Source organism: Myxine glutinosa, chromosome 5 (genome assembly GCF_964187855.1).
Source record: "Myxine glutinosa chromosome 5, kmMyxGlut1.1, whole genome shotgun sequence".
Classification (NCBI taxonomy): domain Eukaryota; kingdom Metazoa; phylum Chordata; class Myxini; order Myxiniformes; family Myxinidae; genus Myxine; species Myxine glutinosa.
The window spans coordinates 142,405,529-142,425,972 of NC_136265.1; the positions used below are offsets into that span (position 1 = coordinate 142,405,529).

General features: G+C 46.6%; 1 protein-coding gene across 1 annotated transcript in view; it reads left to right on the forward strand.

Moving 5' to 3' along the window:
- The window catches only part of GRIN2C (glutamate ionotropic receptor NMDA type subunit 2C), a 317,789-nt gene that overhangs the window by 226,903 nt on the left and 70,442 nt on the right, over window positions 1-20,444 (forward strand). Inside the window, exons 5-9 of the mRNA XM_078778806.1 lie at window positions 5,581-5,746; window positions 8,718-8,871; window positions 9,069-9,194; window positions 9,309-9,538; window positions 11,861-12,021. Coding sequence (XP_078634932.1) covers window positions 5,581-5,746; window positions 8,718-8,871; window positions 9,069-9,194; window positions 9,309-9,538; window positions 11,861-12,021 — 837 coding nt within the window. The remainder of the gene's footprint in view (window positions 1-5,580; window positions 5,747-8,717; window positions 8,872-9,068; window positions 9,195-9,308; window positions 9,539-11,860; window positions 12,022-20,444) is intronic.

Below are 20,444 nucleotides of genomic sequence, written 5' to 3' on the forward strand. Positions count from 1 at the left end.
AGAAGGTGTCCCAAAAATCAAAGGTTTCAGACTGCTGTCCTCCAACTCTTCTGAAGTCATTAATGGCTTCCATTATTTTATTAAGATGTTCATTCTCAATTTTGTTTGCTAGCCGGACCTTGCATTCTTTGACGTGGATGCATCTCTTAGTTTTTGAACCTTCTAGTCTCACTCGTGCGACTCCAAGCGTCTCCCTTGAGATATGACCCAGGACTCCATGGCCGAAAATAACGTACGGAAAAGAGCTTCATGTCCAAGTTTGATGCCTCCAACACTTCTTGAATAATGCTTCCCAAGAAGCATACTTCGACCTTTGTCAGCAGCGCACTCTTCAGAGTCAGGTAGCAGGGATAACAATCCTCCATTGCAATACAAAGTGCAAAGACTAGCTCTGAAGGCCATAGTAAGGTGCATACCCCCTATTTGCATAGTACATTCAAATATACAGTGCATTCAGAAAGTATTCAGACCCCTTCACTTTTATCACATTTTGTTATGTTGCAGCCTTATGCTGAAATCATTTAAATTCATTTTTTCCCTCATCAATCTACACTCAATACCCCAAAATGACAAAGAGAAAAGAGGATTTTAGAAAGTTTTGCAAATTTATTAAAAAGAAAAAACTGAAATATCACATTGACATAAGTATTCAGACCCTTGACTCAGTACTTAGTTGAAGCACCTTTGGCAGCGATTACAGCCTCGAGTCTTCTTGGGTATGACGTGACAAGCTTTGCACACCTGGATTTGGGGATTTTCTGCCATTCTTCTCTGCAGATCCTCTCAAGCTCTGTCAGGTTGGATGGGGACCGTTGGTGGACAGCCATTTTCAGGTCTCTCCAGAGTTGTTCGATTGGGTTCAAGGCAGGGCTCTGGCTGGGCCACTCAAGGACCTTCACAGAGTTGTCCCGAAGCCACTCCTGTGTTGTCTTGGCTGTGTGCATAGGGTCATTGTCCTGTTGGAAGGTGAACCTTCAGCCCAGTCTGAGGTCCTGAGCGCTCTGTTTCAGGTTTTCTTTAAGGATATCTCTCTACTTTGCTCCGTTCATTGTTCCCTCAACCCTGACCAGTCCCCCAGTCCCTGCTGCTGAAAAACACCCCCACAGCATGATGCTGCCACCACCATGCTTCACCATTGGGATGGTATTGGGCAGGTGACGAGTGGTGCCTGGTTTCCTCCAGACATGACGCTTATAATTGAGGCCAAACAGTTAAATCTTGGTTTCATCAGACCACAGAATCTTGTTTCTCACAGTCTGAGAGTCCTTTCGGTGCTTTTTTGCAAACTCCAAGCGGGCTTTCATGTGTATTTCACTGAGGAGAGGCTTCCGTCTGGCCACTCTGCCATAAAGCCCAGATCAGTGGAGTGTTGCAGTGATGGTTGTCCTGGAAGTTTCTCCCATCTCCACACAGGATCTCTGGAGCTCAGCCAGATACACCATCGGGTTCTTGGTTACCTCTCCTACCAAGGCCCTTCTCCCTCGATTGCTCAGTTTGGCCGGGTGGCCATCTCTAGGAAGAGTCCTGGTTGTTCCAAACTTCTTCCATTTAAGAATTATGGAGGCCACTGTGCTCTTGGGAACCTTCAATGCAGCAGAATTTTTCTGTAGGCTTCCCCAGATCTGTGCCTCGACACAATCCTGTCTCTGAGCTCTGCAGGCAGTTCCTTCGACCTCGTGGCTTGGTTTTTGCTCTGATATGCAGTCAGGTGTGAGACCTTATATAGACAGGTGTGTGCCTTTCCAAATCATGGCCAATCAATTGAATTTATCATAGGTGGACTCCAATCAAGGTGTAGAAACATCTCAAAGATGATCAAGAGAAATGGGAGGAGGCACCTGAGCTAAATTTCAAGTGTCATAGCAAAGGGTCTGAATACTTATGTAAATGTGATATTTCCGTTTTTTTTTTTAAATAAATTTTCAAAACTTTCTAAAATCCTATTTTCTCTTTGTCATTATGGGGTATTGAGTGTAGATTGATGAAGGGGAAAATTATTTTAAACGATTTCAGCCTAAGGCTGAAAGTGAAGGGTCTGAATACTTTCTGAATGCACTGTATATGTTTACGTATATGAGGCTTCTCTTCTTGGCACAATGGAAACTTTTGCATCTGGAAAATGGAGCGATTCCAAGCAGGAATTGTGGTCACAGCATAAGTATTGGCCTGCTGAGAGTTCATTTCTCTTCAACTCCCGTTTGTCTCCAAAAGCAAACACAATTAGAAAAAGTTCATCACCAGAATGATCTTCAAATTTCACTGCTGTTTTAGCCTTCGAGTTTCATCTAGAAATGAGTTGGCGTACCGTGGATGTAATAATTCAAAGTCAAAGTCTGAGCTGGAGTGTGAGCAAATAACAATTTCTGCATGTGTTCAGGATTAAATGGGTGGTCTGAGGAAAGATCAGTGGGATTGAAAAATTTCGGATCAAATTAAAAGTATAGAGCGAAGTTGATGGCACTCCATCACAAATCCCCATGCTTCCCACTTAAAGCAAAGTTGAAAAGTTCCACCAGGATTGACCCAATATCGAATTTTGAGTTGAATTTTTTTTCCCCACATTTTGACTCAAGTCCCCACCCCTTGTGGCATGATCGAACCGGGGGTCAATTCCAAAAAATCGTTACATATTTCATGTATCTCCCAATGTTGATTGTATAGGCAAAGTTTATTTTTTAAATGGGTTAAAATGTGTGATAATTGCATTTTTCGGTATTTGACATTTTGACCCCCATTCCAAGGGCCGGGGGCAAAAAGACACTGCTCTTGCACCTTTTTTCCATGTGGTAGATCATAACTACCAAGTTTGGTGAATTTCTGCCCAACCATTTAGAAGGAGATAGCGTGACGGACAAACGGTCGGACGGACGGACGGAGCCGATTACAATATCCGGCCATTTTTTTTCAAAACGAACAATGAGAGATTTAATAAAAGACAATGAGAACAATAATGAGGCATTACTACTACTACTACTACTACCACTACTACTACTACTACTACTACTACTACTGCTACTACTGGCCCCAATTATTCCCACATTCTTGTGGGACCGGCTGAGGAAAGTCTGGCAATACCTTTAGGCCAGGCCTGACGTTTGAGTGGAGCTGATCTTTTTTTTTCTATACAAAGGTCGAGGCCCATGGAAGAGCTAAACGGCAAAAGGCAGCATGTCTCCAAACTCCTGAAAGGTATGGGTGGGATGGACAAGCACAAAGAGCGAAGGATGAATAACGAAATGGAGTAACAATGGCCTGGGAAAGAATCAGCAGGTGTGGAAAAGATCGTGAATATCCATCGGTGAGCGCATGGAGTCGTGATGAACAGTGCATCTGAAAATAGTGCGCTGGAAGTGAGGAGGATGAGACAATGGAGATGGGGAGACAATCCCACACTTGGGAGAATAACAGGATGGATGAATGAATAACATTTGTCCTAAGGCCCACAAATCCTGCCAAATATCCCTGTACCCATCTACTTCCAATGCATCTAGGTACCGATCTAATTCCAATTTAAAACAATCTACTCTTTCTGCTGCCACTAGCTTACTAGGGAGTCCATTCCAGGCATTAACTTCCCTTTGACTGAAAGACCCCTTAATACCACCCGAACAATCCTCTTCTTTACTTTGAAGCTATGGCCCTTGGTCCTGCCACTGTCTACTCTGCTGAAAAACTCTTCTGCACATATTTTATCCATACCCTGTATTGTCTTAAACAGAAATGAAATCCCTTTGCTCTGAAATCCCCTTGTCTTGCTTTTAAATGTATAATGTATTTAATTACAAGATATAGTTTTACTCTCATGGAAGCCAGATGGTCTCATTAGCTAGGTATCATTAGGTATGTTTAGGTCACCTGCTGTTGTGTTTGTGATGTCCCAGCCCAAAACGAAGTCAACCGAAGAAGCTTTTACCTAATGCTCAGTCGGTGCTGACTGCTCGCTCTGTCTGATCACCTCGGCCTTTTTAACCGCAGTGGAATGGATGAGATTGAATTCAGGAAGGAGTTCAGTTAGAGTGTAAGAGGGCAACGTCTGCGTGAGTATGTTTCATAGGTCACTTTCTCTAACTGCCTCGCCACCTCAGAGGCCGCTCCGTCAGTTAGCGATCGGCCATTTTTGAACCGGGTCAGCGGAGTGGCACGAAAGAAAGGTTCCCGCAAATCTCCTGGGATTTTGAAACAGTTGAACTTTCCACTGCTGTGGTGGGTTCAGGCAAATGCATTGTGCTTGGAACAGACATCTACTGCCCGGTTTGCTTATATTTGCAAAAAAAGTGTGTTTAAAAATATCCCAGCCAAAGGCTAGCTGTTCTCCTGATTGAACGTTTCATCCACTGGTTAGTCACCGACCTCCATATCTTGACAGCAAGGCGAAACGGCTAAAAATAATCTTTTCATTCCTCGCCTTGCTCTTCCCAAATGCAATATGTCATTCGGCCACCCGTATCGGACCGTCTCAGCCGGCCCGGAGGCCAGTCGGTTCCTCTCGCTGGTGGTTTGTTGAGCACAAGTTTCCTTTCTTTATGTGAGCCAGTAAATGAAGCGCTTGGGTTCTCCAAATGATCTTTAACCCTTTCCATTGACTTGTCGTAAACAGCCAACTTTCTAAAGCGCATACACCTTGTGTTCTCTTTTATTCGTTCTGTTTTTCTTTTGCTATTTCTATTTATGGGATATCTCTCTGAATAACAGTTTGCAAGCTTTTTTTGGAGCAGCCAAATATTCCCTGGGCCTAGGAGCCAATCTTCTTTTGAGTTTGGGAAACATTCCATTTCCACGGTGACTGTGCACACATGGGGTGGCATTGGAGCTGCCGGATGGGTTTAGCAAAAGCAATCCTCAGAAACAGGGTCCTGTTCAATGTGTCAGCACGACGGCTTTTCAGGAGCTCAGCAGGAGCAGCAAAAGCACTGAAAATGAACACAGGCCAGAGCGGAAACATTGCTGAGTGAAGAGTAATTGTGCGCCATTTTAACGATGTAATATTGCTCTGCTCGGATTGGAGGAAATTCATTTGCCGCAAGCAATCACCGCCAAGTTATATTGCAAAAGTTCAGCTGATTTCATAATGAATATCTGCTGCCGTGAGTGACGACGACTCGCGATACGAAACCACTTTGAGTTGGCAGGAGGTGGATTTTAAGAGCCTTTGAGCATTGACTGGGAGCTCGGAGATTTGGGCAACATGGAGAATAAATTATAATTGGCCTCACTATCTCATCATGTTGCTTTGCATGCAACTGGAAATAACAACGCTCCTGCTGCAGTTGAAGGTGTTCCAGAAACGAACACACGCCTCGTTCGCAGACTTTATCTACAGGCCTTTCCGCTGTCCTGCGCTGATTATGTGGTATCGGTAGTTTTCCACCAATCAAAATCCAGGTTTACCATGGCAATGCATTCCCATTAATTTTGGGTTTGGACTCCTTCGATGCTGGATCTCCATCCATAGATTAGATCCGTAGAATTCGGTGAAAATTGCCTTCTTATGTTGAAGTCCCAGCCACCCACCTTGCGCTCCTTCAATGACCGTCATTGCCATTTTCAACCCATTAAGCTAGTTCCTGTGTGTTTCCACAGCTTTGGCGAAAGGAGCGCATACGTCAAGAGTTGTTGTAAGGGTTTCTGCATGGACATCCTCAAGAAGCTCTCCAAGACCATCAAATTCTCCTTCGATCTGTATCTTGTATCCAACGGCAAGCACGGCAAGAAGATTCGTGGGCTCTGGAATGGCATGGTGGGAGAGGTAAGGATGAAGGATTTTGCATGGAGTTCCTGATTGTAACTGTTGATGAGGTTTCCTCATCACCTCTGCCCTCTCCATAATCGAAAGCAAGACGTATATAACTGAAATATATGAGGAGCAGGAGAACTCTGTGTGTTACATGAAATATGTCATTCAGGAGACATTCTGGTACAGGCTATAATCATAGGTCTCATCAAAGTACTTGTCATTGTGGTTATTGCTATGTCAGAAACAAGTCCACATGTTGATGATGTTGCTTAGTTAACATTGCAATAAATGCGCACGTCCATGATCCTTGATTCTACAAATCAATCGTTTTTGTTAAATGAAATCCTTATTTGTGAATATCTGTGCAGTGATACTTGGTGAGAAATCCGTATCAGTTCTCTGATAAAGACAAGTCAGAAGTTAGTGCCATAGTTCTCTGGTAATAGGCGAGTGAGGAGGTTGTGCCACAATTTTGAATTAATAGGTGAATGAGAAGCTGGTTGCATGGTACTCTGATAATAAATGAATGAGAGGTTAGTGCTACAGTTCTCTGATAATAGGCCAGTGAGAAGTTAGTACCACTGTTCTGTGTTAATAGGTGAGTAAGACGTTAGTGCCACTGTCCTGCGCCAATAGGTGAGTGAGAAGCTAGTGCCGTGGTTCTCTGCTAAGGGTTAAGAGAGGTTACTGCCACCCTTCTGCATTAATAGGTGAGTGATAAGTTAGTGCCATGGTTCTCTGATAAGAGTTAAGAGAGGTTTGTGTCACTGTTTTCCATTAATAGGTTAATGACAAGTTAGTACCACTGTTCTGCATTAATAGGCGATTGAGAAGTTAGTGTCACTGTTCTGTGTTAATATGTGAGTGAGAAGTTAGTGCCATGGCTCTCTGCTAAGCGTTACGATAGGTTAGTGTCACTGTTTTGTATGAATAGGTGAGTGAGAAGTTAGTGCCTCTGTTCTGCATTAATATTTGAGTGAGGAGTTAGTGTCATGGTTCCATGTTAAGGGTTAAGAGGTTAGTGTAATCATTCTCCATTCATAGGTGAGTGAGAAGTTAGTGCCACTGCTTTGCATTAATATGTGAGTTAAGAGAGGTTATTACCACCGTTCTGCATTAATAGGTGAGTGAGAAGTTAGTACCATTATTCTCCAATAATTGTTGAGAGGTTAGTGCCAACAATCTGCATTCATAAGCCAGTGAGAGGTTAGTGCAACTATTCTGTGTTGATAAGCCAGTTAGAGGTTAGTGCAACGATTCTGCGTTAATAGGTGAGTGATAAGTTAGTGTGATGGTTCTTTGCTAAGAGTTAAGAGAGGTTTGTGCCATAGTTCTGAATTCATAGGTCAGTCAGAAGCCTGTGTTTTGGTTCTCTGATAACAGATGAAAAAAGTTAGTACTACAGATCTGCATGAATAGGCAAGTGATATGTTAGTGTCATGTTTCTGTGTTAATAAACGATTGAGAAGCTAGTTGTCCGGTTCTGTGGTAATTGGAGAGTGAGAAGTTAGTGCCACGGTTCTGATAATAATAGACGAGTGAGAAGGTAGTGCCACAGTTCTCTACTAATATATAGGTGAGAGGATAGTGCAATGGTTCTGTACTATGAGATAGGTGAGAGGTTAGTGCAATTGTTCTGCACTAAGAGATCGGTGATAGGTTAGTGCCATGGTTCTGTACTGACATAGGTGACAAGTTAGTGCAACAGGTCTGTACTAAGAGATAGGTGAGAAGTTAGTGCAATGGTTCTGTGCTAAGAGATATGTGTGAAATTAGTGCAATGGTTCTGCACTAAGATATAGGTGATAAGTTCGTGCCACAGTCATGTACTAAGAGATTGATGAGAAGTTAGTGTCACAGTCCTGTATTAAGAGATAAGTGTGAAGTTAGTGCCACCGTTCTGTACTAAGAGATAAGTGTGAAGTTAGTGCCACCGTTCTGTACTAAGAGATAAGTGTGAAGTTAGCGCCACCATTCTGTACTAAGAGATAAGTGTGAAGTTAGTGCCACCGTTCTGTACTAAGAGATAAGTGAGAAGTTAGTGCCACAGCATTTCACTAAGAGATGTCAGAAGTTAGTGCCACCGTTCTGTACTAAGAGATAAGTGAGAAGTTAGTGCCACCGTTCTGTACTAAGAGATAAGTGTGAAGTTAGCGCCACCGTTCTGTACTAAGAGATAAGTGTGAAGTTAGTGCCACCGTTCTGTACTAAGAGATACGTGTGAAGTTAGTGCCACCGTTCTGTACTAAGATATAAGTGAGAAGTTAGTAATCCACTGCTGGTTTGTCCATGTCTCAGCTTCCTTATTGCTCAGCTTCCTTATTGTTTATTTCATTAACACCTGATGTGGTTTTTCATCTTGGCTCGACCCATGTTCGTTTTGATTTACGATTGTCATAAAACGTGGGGAGTTTCCCTGTCGTGAGCGTGGAAAGAGATGAATACAAGCCGATACAGAAGCATGAATTAGACACTCCATTTTGGCAAAGCCAGTATGGATGAAAGGTGTCGTGAGGCTCGTGCGGACATCTTCTGGCATGTCGAGTCATGGCTCGAACGTGGCCAAGCTTGGAATTGGCTTTTCAAAGTATTCGAGTGAGTAAACTGCTGAAGGGAAGGGACACGTTCGTGCAATTAATCTTCCAGGCGAATGGCGTTTCAGCAGCTTTTGTTTTTCACGAGGAACAGCTTTCAATTGGCGAACACGCTCTCGGCCACGTGTCTGCCCTGGAACAGGCAGCAAGCTCGCACCGTTAGTCAAACGCAATCATCGTGCCAGCAGCCAACAGGTTGCCTTGCACGTCACTGTTACCTTTATTTTTGTTTGCTTCGAGATTTGTCTTGGGGGAATGCATTCGTTTTATTGCCCCGTAGAATGATATCAGATGGAGTTAGATCAATAAAGGTGTGCTCAATTCCACCTTGGTTTTATAAACTGAGGCGCCCTTCTCAGTATTCCTCCGGCGTGCCTCGCGTACACCAGGTTGTGTACAAGCGAGCCGACATGGCCATTGGTTCGCTGACGATCAATGAAGAGCGCCTCGAGGTCATCGACTTCTCCATGCCCTTCGTCGAGACTGGCATCAGCGTCATGGTTTCCCGCAGCAATGGCACCGTGTCTCCATCGGCCTTCCTCGGTACTCGCATTCGCCACACACCTCGGCTCGGCACTAACACGCAACATTACTTTTCGATCGATGATCAAATGACCTGCTAACCGATGCTTTATGCAACGTCTGTAGCGGCCATTTTGTGTTGGTGGCTTCCTCTCATCGATCGTGTTCCCTTAAGTGATATCTCTGTGCTTCCTCTCTGTACATCCTGTATGCCACAGAGCCGTACAGTGCTGCTGTCTGGGTCATGATGTTCGTACTGTGCCTCTCGGTGGTCGCCCTAGCCGTCTTCGTTTTTGAGTACGTGAGCCCGAAAGGATACGACCGGAACCTCGAGCACGGAGCCGGTGAGGCGAGAAAGAGCTTTTGTCGAGTCGGAAACCGACAAGGCCATGGTTATTTCAATTCCCATTATTCATACAACTCCCTTTGATGCACACGTAGCTTTTCCCTTTCCCCAGCTCATGGCGGACCGACATTCACCATTGGCAAGTGCATATGGCTGCTGTGGGCTCTTGTTTTCAACAACTCCGTTCCCGTTGAGAACCCACGAGGAACATCCAGCAAGATCATGGTCCTTGTGTGGGCCTTTTTTGCCGTCATCTTCTTGGCCAGCTATACAGCCAATCTCGCCGCATTCATGATCCAGGAGGAATACATCGACCAAGTGTCAGGGCTCAGTGACAAGAAGGTCAGCTACTGTTGCATGGTGACTTCCGTCCCATTATTAGATGTTGCCCACGTAATTTGAAGGTGTTGGGCTCTGTATTAAGCATGCATGGAATGTCCCTTTACTGCAAAATACTTTTCTCTCTCCTCTCTGTAAAGATCCTCTTTTTTTTTTTTCTTAATACAAGATCGAGGCTCGTGAAAAAGCTAACATTAATCACACAAAAAGTCAAACAGACACACAAAACATATAATAAGGGGAGCGGTAGACAAGATGGGGAGAGAAGGGGAAGCACAAACACAACATTTGAGAGCAGGGACATCGGGAGATCTGTGGGAGGGAGAGGGCTTGGGGGAGGTGGGAGAGGTATAAAACACATGGACACTGCAAGGACTTCCAGGAAAGAAGTTGGTATTTCAAAAGACTGTATCTGGGGTGAATTAGCAGGGGTAGAAAAGATCAAGGTTTTGGATGGGGGAAGATAAGAGATGGTGGTGAACAGCTGTTTTAAAGACCTGGAGGGAGGAGTGGGATTGAAGGGAGTGAGCGAGTTTGTTCCAGAGGCGGGAGAAAAGAGGAATGAAACAGTGAAGGTGAGCAGAGAGCCTAGATTTTGGCAGTACTATTCCGCCAATCTGCCAACTATTCCGAGAAGAAAATGTGTTAACATTGCTATTTCATTAGCTTGAATACAAAAAAATTTTGTGGCAGGTCTTCCAGACTCAAAAAATTCTGCTCTCCCAGCATCGACTCAGACGAGCATAGTCCACATAGACACTAGTTGCGTTCCCTTGAATGTAGGCAGTGGGGCCATTACATTGGCATTTGGCCATCATGGTGTTTCAGTGCGCGTTACCACCCTGTCGTGCCCGTCTCGTCTCCGGGTGTAACCAAGAAACAGGAGATTGAAGTGTGGGCCCACAATGGCCACCCCTTTTCCAATACGCACTGCCGCGTAATCTTTAGCGCCTTCAATCACATGTCATAGCAGATGTCACGGGTCTCCTCCGAGGGACAATGTAATCATTGATGCACCACCCTGCCCGGGGAGAAGTCGGATGATGTTCTTTTATCCAGCACACGCATCCGATGCAGCCACAAGGCAGTGATATTTTTAACTGCTATGGCGTGTTATAGCGAGGCCGCACTGCATTGGCATCAAACTTTCTTGAGCGTAGGCTTGTGAAAATGCTAATTACTTGTTTCTAGCCAGAAACATGGTAAGATTGTCAGCTCAACCTAAAATAGCCTCATTTTCGCATCCGCTTCCAGCACACATCCCGCACAGCCGAGAAGCATTGGAAAGACTTGAACTCGACTGTCAACTCATTTATTAGTAACTATAGTTACCATTCCAAAGTGGTTGCATTGTTGCAATTGCCCCGGTTTGAAATGGTGTTTATTTTATTTATTCTATGCATTTATGTTCTTTTGCAAAAATTTTGAGTGCGACCGGATGACGCAGAGGTTGAGCTGTCTCGCCTGGATTTGCGTACCGACCAAATACTATACTTTCGGATCGGTGATTTGCAGACACGGCTTTCGCCCTCGGACACACGTTAAGCTGGGTGCCCCATCGACTACGCGTTCCCCCTGTCCTAAGGGAACAAAGTGCAAAAGAGTCAACCCACCCCTCTCCCCCAAGGGGGTCGCTACACCTCTCGGCTGGGCATGTAGGAGTAGTAGCAGCTGTAGTACCATCAACCGTTGGCATCGATTGCTGGTGGACAGTGAAGATCCCAACCGGTTTTCTTTTTCAAAAAGGGTCGGCCATTGGGTGCCAACACCCTGAACAAATTAAATGATTCCTGCCCTAAAGAGCTCCAGTCTGACCAGCCGGTTCATGAAAGAATTGTGACAACACCACACGATCTATGAGCCATCAAACTCACACTATGGGATGTGACATAAAAAATGAAGATTTCGTGAAAATTTCGTGTTAGTGAGAGTCTGCTGGTTTTGTCCGAAATCTCTGGCCAGTATAAAATGCCTGACCTGCGCCTGAAAGGGTTAGAAACACAGTGGGTAGGGTTCTGATGCACCTGCTGTTTGAGTGGGTGTGGACCAGGGGAGGATGCTGAATATGAATAAGGTTTTCATTTTAGATTGTGTGGCACTGTTTTTGCATTTCCTGGATGGATGCATTCTGTGTTTTATGTGGAAAAAATGGGGTTTTCAGGATTGATAAGAAACAGGATACGTGTTGTGACTTTGTGTCATGCTTTTTGAGTAAGACCTGAATGACCTAAACGATGCTCGATGATCTCCTTTGAGCATGATGTGATTTTTTTTTTTTTTTTTGTACTCTGAGGGTTTCAGGGTAAGCGTGGAACCTGTTCTCAGTTTCAGAAGCCAAATCAACAATATCCACCCCTACGGTTTGGGACCGTCCCCAACGGCAGCACAGAGCGCAATATTCGCAACAACTACCCGGAGATGCACAGCTACATGTCCAACTACAACCAGCCGTCAGTGCAGGACGCGCTGCGCAACTTGAAAACGGGGTATGGCCTCCACATACAGACATTAACCTTGTGTACTTTGAATGCAGCTCTCTGGTTAACTTGCACAGTTATCATCTTCAGCAGGACAGCTCAAAGTGTTATGTCGGATACCAATGGATAGCATTGTGACCAAAACTGACATTCCGGTGATGGTCCTTGGAAAAGGGACATCAAGCCGTCTGCCTCGAGAAATCTTAAATCACCTGTATCGGTCAAAGGTAGAGTCTGTTAACCATCACCGTAGCCTATTTTGGTTTCCTCAAGGAGGGATTGCATCAGATTACATCTTTCCATCAGTAAATTGGTGATTTCAAAGTCTCTCCATCCACGTCCAGTAAATGGAATGCTGAATTTTGTTAAATCGTCCTTCACAGGATTATACTTTTGGTGTTATGAAGTACCTGCACAACCTGAATACCAGACTAGGTGGTGTCATTTACTGGAGTGTCAGTTCTGTGTCTGGGAGTTGGCGGTTCGAATCCGGGCCGAGTCATACCAAAGACTTTTAAAATGGTACCTTGCGTGATACTGATAAGCCTGGTGTTGTCTTAGCAGTAAGGGTGCCGGCTTGGGATCGGAGGATCCTGGGTTTGAATCCCGGTCGATCGCTGAATTAACGCCAGGGGGGTTGACTCAGCCTGTCATCCTTCCGAGGTCGGCAAATGGAGTACCAGCTTGCTGGTAATTTCCTGTGTGTCGCAAGAGGCGACTAATGGGGTTGGCGGCAGGAAGGACATCCGGCCATAAAACATTGCTCCGAAAAGGGGACCAAGGTGCCCGAAAAAGGCCAACCCCTGCTCTGCGGGGGGGAATGGCCTCTAAAGGTGGTTCTTGCGTGATACTGATAATTTTGGGATAGAACACGGACTAACAACCATATGTTGGCAACCATTGCACAAGCTCATTGGATATATTTGCTTCCGCCTGTGTTGATGTTCCTTGTAAGGGAACTCGTGTTATATTGTGGAAGTTTGTTATTTTTCTGTAAATTTTTTTATTTCCGTTCAATGGTGCCACTGGGATGGTCACATTTCGGGTATGCGTTTCATGCTGGGATTTGGGATGGACAGATGGAACAGCAGATTTGTGGATATGGCATCCCGAGGTAGTGAACATTTTGGCTTGGGTGTGGGCATCACTAATATGTTTTGTTGTTTACTTATTATTTTTTGTTGTTCTTCATATAAATTCATAATTTTTGTTGGCCATTTAAATATTATATCCATGAAAATGTTGGATTTTTTGACTCACCACCTTCCCCCTTTATTCCCATATATGTGAAAGCACCAGTGGGCCAAAAACCAGAGTGGCAGCCATCATCGATTCGACATCCTTCGTGACAGGACATTAAGTGGTTAAATCACAGAATGTATAGTGTTGACTGGTTTGCCATTCCATTCACTGTGGAAGTACGTATTACAGGTGACCAGGGTGCTGCCACGCAATGGCCTGCTGCTTTCGAAAGGTTCTTTGCTATCTTGAACTTCCACAAATGAATGCTATTTGGCAGGAGGAATATGGCCTAAAACTTCCCAAATTGAATCCATGGTCATTCTCTGCACATAAATTCGCTACTGCCATTTGTCTTTACAAATTGTGCATCTCAATCACAACTCGAACGGCACGCTGTCGAGCGCAACCCCTCCGCCAGGTTAAACAGTTTACGTTTTGTATCCCACTGATGGGACGTATCTGGATCCAACCTGAACCAAAGTCGAATCAGCTTGTTCTTGTCGTCTAACCAAATCATCCACCAAATTTTGTCCTAACTCGTCCACAACTTTTTGAGATATCCTGCCATGTATCGTTTTTGGCCCATCTCTCAATGGTGAAGAATCACTGACAAATTAAATAATTCGCGCATCCACATACGGATCCGGTTCTTCACGAAAGTTGAATCAATTTGTCCTCGTCACTCACCCAACCTGTCCACGAAATATCGTCTGAATCCGTCCACAACTGTTTAAGATATCCTGCTCACAGGCAAGCCTGCTCACACTCACCCAACCAGACAAACAAACAAGACAGGGTTGAATACATAACCTCAGTCCACCTTCGGTGGTGGAAGTAATTGATATATTGTTGTGGAAATGATTCCAAGTGGGTTATTAACGTTTAATATAGCATAGTTATTTCCTTAAAGTGAATGTTTAGCGTATGCGTCACGTAATTAAATGTGTGATTAGATATGCATCGCTCTTTTATAACAGAGATCGTCCTCCCTTCTGTTTGTCTCTAAATGTTCTTTCTAGGATGCCCCATTTATTTAATGGTGCTTCCTCTGTTATCTGTTTAAATGCTTTCTCTAAAGCACTCACCAAGCCTTGCATGCCGGATTGGTGGGAAAATGAATCGGGTGTGCTAAACGGCATCCCAATTTACCACAGAGGGCAGGAGGACCAGCCGTTATACCCTGAAGAGAGCTCAAGAAAAGGCCATTACAACAGAGCGAACCTGCTGGCTGATGACAAACAGCTGTTGCAAAGAGTGTAGCATATGAGGGGCTGGTGACTGTTAGCCAGAGATATATGGATCGGAGTCTCTGCCTATGGAGGAGTCAGGGAGCCTGGAGAGGTTGAGTCCTAGCGTCGGTCTCACAAGGACCCGAGCAGTTCCCCTAGCGCTGTAAAATGGGAAGTGCGTTATGGGGCATTCTTAGCGCAATTTCACTGTGTAGTGTGAGGACCGGCTGGAGTTCCAACGAAGGCAGGGTGCATCTAGTGGCAGTGCTACGCAGCTCAGCGCATGCCCGATGGGCCGGCATCATTGATAGGCCTAATTTCAGCCCTAAAGAGCTGTGTTGGCATACAACAGCAGAGTGAGCTGGTTAAAGCTCAGCTACGCAGGTCAGCGCATGCCCGATGGGCCGGCATCATTGATAGGCCTCATTTCAGCCCTAAAGAGCTGCGTTGGCATACAACAGCAGAGCAAGCTGGTTAAAGTTCAGCTCGTGGTGTGAAAACGGAAAGCAGGAAAATCGACAGTGGAATCGGCGTACAATATTCGCCATCCAGTATGGATCGCACACCAAGACATGGTAGCACACACTCAATAGAGCCTAGTATTAATTGTACCGTTTTATCCAGGCCATACCGGACCGGGATGTGAGGGCTCATCTGTCGGTGTGGCGCCCGGCTACCGTAAGTGAGGAGGCTGACACTGCAGCCTGCTGGAAGTGATTGAGTGTCTGCATGTGGGGGCTCTGACAGACATGGAAGGGAGGTGATGGATAACATTTCGCAAGGACCTAGTTAGCTTAGAGACCTCAGATAAATGAGACCATACCTAGTGTAAGGGACGATGGGGATTGCATGAGCTAAAGGAAGGATGGGGATAGTGAAGCAGGGCGAGTACCACAGTCTACCGTATGGGTGTAAGGTGAAAGTTTTGGGGCAAGAAGCCCAAGTGAACATGTGTGAATGAGGGTGCGAATGGAGTGAAAGTAAATCTCTGCCGAGGAAGATTCAGAGCTTACCCGAGGTATAGTTAGCGAGGCTCCAGTTGATTAGGAGAGGACTTGTGTGCCATCGGAAGGGAAAGCACTACCCGGCGAGCTCAGAATTTGGCACCTAGTGGGGTACTTCAGCAGAGGGGGGGGGGGGGGGGGGAAGGGGGGAGAAGGGTGGAAGGGGAGGGAAGGGGGGATGGCCCCACTCTACAGAGTCCTCAAGTAATGGAATGCAGGCTGCGACATGCAAATGGAGCCACATTGTCCAGCCATGAGATGGTGCAACGGCTTCGGGTGAAAGGTCAGGGGTGTAGCCCGAGCTGACAAAGGTCAGGGGTAAGACTAAAATTCACCAGCATATGAGGTGACCGGTAAATCGGATGCCTAGAACCACACTAGTGGGAAATCATTTTTGTGTTAAACATTAAGTGAGAATAATGTTTGTGAACTTGTTAGGACAGAATAGGGATGCTTTCTCCATCACACCATTGCTGCAAGCCTCTGTGAATGCCTGTGAAAACATTATTTGCAGTCTGTAAGCCAGACAGAGTGAGACCACTTCACTATCAACCTCTAAATCATCACAAGTGTCTCGATACTCCAACTGGGAGGTAGTATATTTGGACAGATTAGTGGGCCCCCAGGAAGGATAGCTTAGTGTTGAGAGGGATTTGGGGAAGGCAGGAGCTAGAGTTAGAGTAGAGGGATTAGCGGGGAAGTTAGAGAAGGAGAGATTAAGACCAGAGCTGCCCATCCTACCTGCTGTCACCACACTCCTACTACCACCAACATGACATCTGAGGTCAGCTTATACCCTTTGCCACCTCTCAAACTGATGCTGGCTCTCTTGCCATCTGCCGGCCACTCACCTGCCTGTAGTTTTACCTGTCGTCTTTGCCACACCTGCCACCTTGTTTTGCCACATGCCTTGCTTTGCCACTTGCCACTCACCTGCTGCACTGTCATTCTTGCTGTGAGCTATGCCACCTGCCGGCCTGTTTGCCCACCTGTCGCCACACTTCGTTGTTCATGGGACGTAAAGGTCAGTAGACCCACGCACCTGTTTGAAGGCCACATGGGCCATTAAGATTTTGCTTGTGTGCCACGGGGGCCAAAGACCCACCTTGTTGAGAGGCTAGTGGGCCCCCTTTGTGCAATTTTCTAGGCCCTCCTGGCCATCAAGAACACCGTGGGTAAGCACTGGGTGTTGAGAAGGCTCTGCGATCTGCCAGAAATGTAAAGTGCCGGGACCCAGGGCCCCAATAGACAGCATCAGGAAAGTGTCTGATGTCAGGTAGTAGGGCCCACAGACTTCAAAAACTCCATAGTGAAAGAAGAAGAGGCCTCCCTGTACATCGGCCCTTCACAAACACACATTATTTCTTAAAATGTATCTGAATGTAGTAGTTTAAGTATGCGCATAATGATGAATGTGTAGCCATAGTGGAGCGACATATTAGCTTTGAGATTGCAATTGAAGTTTTTGATTTTCTTGTACATGTGTGATTCTAGATTAGGGTGGGGAGTAATCTTGTTTGATATGTGGAACCATGTCCGATGCTGCCCATCCCCGCTACTCCCATCCCACATCCTCTGAGGGCAGACTCAGAGAGACTGAAGAGGAAGATGGGGTAGTGTTGTGGAAATGATTCGTAATGGGTTAATAACGTTTAATATGATGTAGTTATTTCCTTAAAGTGAATGTTTAGCAGTAGGTGTTACATAATGCATTGTGTGATTTGATATGCGTTGCTTTTTTATAGTGGAGATCGTCCTCCTTTCCTCTGTTTGTGTCTCCAAATGATCTTTTCCAGATGCCCCATTTATTTAACGTTTATTCCTCCGTTATCTGTTTCAATGTTTTCCATAAAGAGTGAAGGTGAGCAGAGAGTCTTGATTTTGGCAGTTTCACCAGAAGAGGGTTTCTGGTAGATCTTGTGTGTCCTGCAGGAATATTTGGGGGACAGAGCACAGACAGAGCAGGGGGGGGGGGGGGGGGGAGCAAGGCCGGAGAGGAGCCGGTAGAAGACAGAAAGACCACCAACCTGCCTGCTGTGAGAGAGAGAAAGGCCCTTGGAATCAGGTTCATCGCGGGAGATTCCAATGATTTTGAATGCTTTGGTTTCTACAGCGTCAAGCCGAGCTAGGTGGGAGGCAGGAGCACCGGCCCAGAGGGGGGAACAGTATTCCATTGAGCTGCGGATGAAAGCCTTGTATGTGGTGAGGAGCTCAAAAGTGCCAAGGAAGGACTTCGCGTGACGAAGGATGCCCAGTCGGCGACTGGCTTTTGAGGCCAGCTTGAAAATGTGGTTTTCCCAGGAAAGATCATGGGTGATAGTGAGACCCAAAAGCTTGAGTGACAGAACTTCCTCGAGAGGATTGTTAAGAAAGTAGATGGGAGGGTTTTCCAGACGGTCGTTTTGGAGAGACGAAGTGAGAGTGTGAGATTTGTCAGGATTGAAAGACATGTTCCACTTGTTTGACCAGTTTGTGATATTGTCTAGGTCTGCAGAGAGTGAGGAGGCTGCTGCCTGCCGATGTGAGGGTTGAGATATGGAGCGGCAGAGTGGAGTCATCAGCAAAGAGATGGAGAGGATTTTCCAGAGAGTCGGAGAGATCATTAATGAAGACCAGAATTATCATAGAATAATTACTCCAAGCAGTCTTGAGAAGGACTTGGTGCCAACATCTGGAAGATGTTTTTTTAACTTCTGTTTTTCTTCTCTTCAACAACTCTTCTGTTTTTTAAAGGATTTTTTTCTTTGATCCAATATGGCTATCAGACCCGTGACTGGTGGCGTCACTTTTATCAAACTATATTTCCCATGGGTAGTTGATCAATTCGGTGTAGTTTTGCATTGTTTGGTTAAGCATTTTCAGAGTAGAATATTGTCAAAGATTTTTGCTTCGATCCAATATGGCTACCCAACCACATGACCCATGACGTCATCATTTTCACACTATATGCAGCAATCGTGTTGGATGATATTTGGAAAGTTTTGCTTCGATAGCTTCAGCTGTTTCAAATAAATGTTAATTTTTTTCCTTTGCTCCACCATGGCTTCCAGACCATGTGACGTATGATTTATTTGTGAACACCATGGTATCCAAGGGCTTGAGGAACATTTGTGTGAAGGTTCCCCTAGATCTGTCCAGCCGTTCTGGAGAAGAAGGTTTTTAAAGGTTTTAGGTTAAATCCAATGTGGCTGCCAGAGCATGTGACCTGTGGTTTATCATTGGACACCATATATTCCCCAAGGCTAGGAGATCATGTGCATGAAGCTTTGCATCGATCTGGTCAGCCATTCTGGAGATGACTTTTGAAGTTTTTTAAATGTTTAATCCAGCATGGTTGCCGAACCACCTGACTTATGATGTCATCAATTTAATTCTGTTGACGAAATTATCTCGAGATGACCCTCACAATTTTCATACTGATCAGATCAAGCATTGCACTTGTCGAATTATGATGTCATAATGAAGGCACCTATGACATTGTAGCGACCCATGGGTCCCCCAAAGCTCGAGACCAGCAACAGAATCTCCTGGCCCAAGCCGGTGACGTAACCGGCGGCCAAACCGCGGCGCCGAGGTTATAATCCTTTGCACCTGTCGGTCACATGACCACCAAAGCGTGCCTCGCCTGAGAGGCGGGGCTTTGGTTCTGATGTATGCTTTTTGGTTTGGATATATATATGCGAACCCGATAAACGGGCTTTCAGAGTTCCCGAGATGATTATACAATAAACATCTTCTCGGACGAGTTTGTGTCTTGTCCGTCACTTCGTCCGTCTCAAGCAGGAGCGCTGCTCCTTCACTGGTGACCCCGAGTTTACGACACGCGATGGACACGGCAGTGTCCCTCAAACTGCCCACTTTCTGGGAAGCACATGCCGCCGTCTGGTTCGCTCAGGCGGACTCCCAGTTCGCCCTGCGTGGCATTACGGAGGACACCACGAAATACCATTACGTGGTCGCCGCGCTCGGCTCCGTGACCGCCGCCCGCTGCCTGAGCCTCCTCCAGAGCCTGCCCGCTGACGGCAAGTACGACGCCATCAAGGCACTTCTTCTGGGCGCTTTCGCCCTCTCCCCAGCTGAACGCGCACGACGCCTGCTCGACCTTACTGAGCTCGGCGATACGCGCCCGTCCGAACGTATGGACTACATGCTCACATTGTTTGGCGAGCATCCCTCGGATTTCCTTTTCCAAGAGCTTTTTCTCCGCCAGGTCCGGGTCGCCCTGGCAAGCACGACCATCACGAACCCCCGCGACCTCGCCAGGGAGGCCGACGAGATCGATTCGGCAAGCCAACTCGTCGGAGCGGCAAGCCAGCTCGTCGGGGTGGCTGCCGGGAGCCCGCCCGCCGCCCAGTCGGCGCCCGCGGCGCCATTAACGCAGCTTCCTTCCCGGAGGCCGCCGGTCCGGCACGACTGGCAGCGGCGACGCCGCGTCGCCCGGTCCCGACGCGTCGGCCGGAGCCCCCGCCAGACCCGGCCTGGTGTTATTTCCACGCCAGGTTCGGGCGGCAGGCCCGATCATGTCAACCCCCGTGCACGTTCGGCAAGTCGGGAAACGGTCGGGCCGGCGCTCAATACCAGCCATGAGTGCCGGCCGTTCCGGAAACCTGCTATTCATCGCGGACCAAGCGTCGGGGCGGCGTTTTCTCTGTGACACCGGTGCTCAGCTGAGCGTCATTCCCACTTCGGCGGAGGACAGGCGGGCCGCCATTTGTGGCCCCTCCTTAATCGCAGCCAACGGCTCCGCCATCCGCACCTTCGGCCCATGCACCGTCGCCCTCCGCTTCGGCAGCCAGCTCTTTCGCTGGGAGTTCGTGACGGCGGACGTCCCCATGGCTTTGCTCGGGGCCGATTTCCTTTGCGCCCATGGGCTGCTGGTCGACGTTAAACGTCGGCGTCTCGTCAACGCCAAAACTTTCAGCTCGCTGGCGTGCGCCTTGAGCCATTCCGCGCCCAC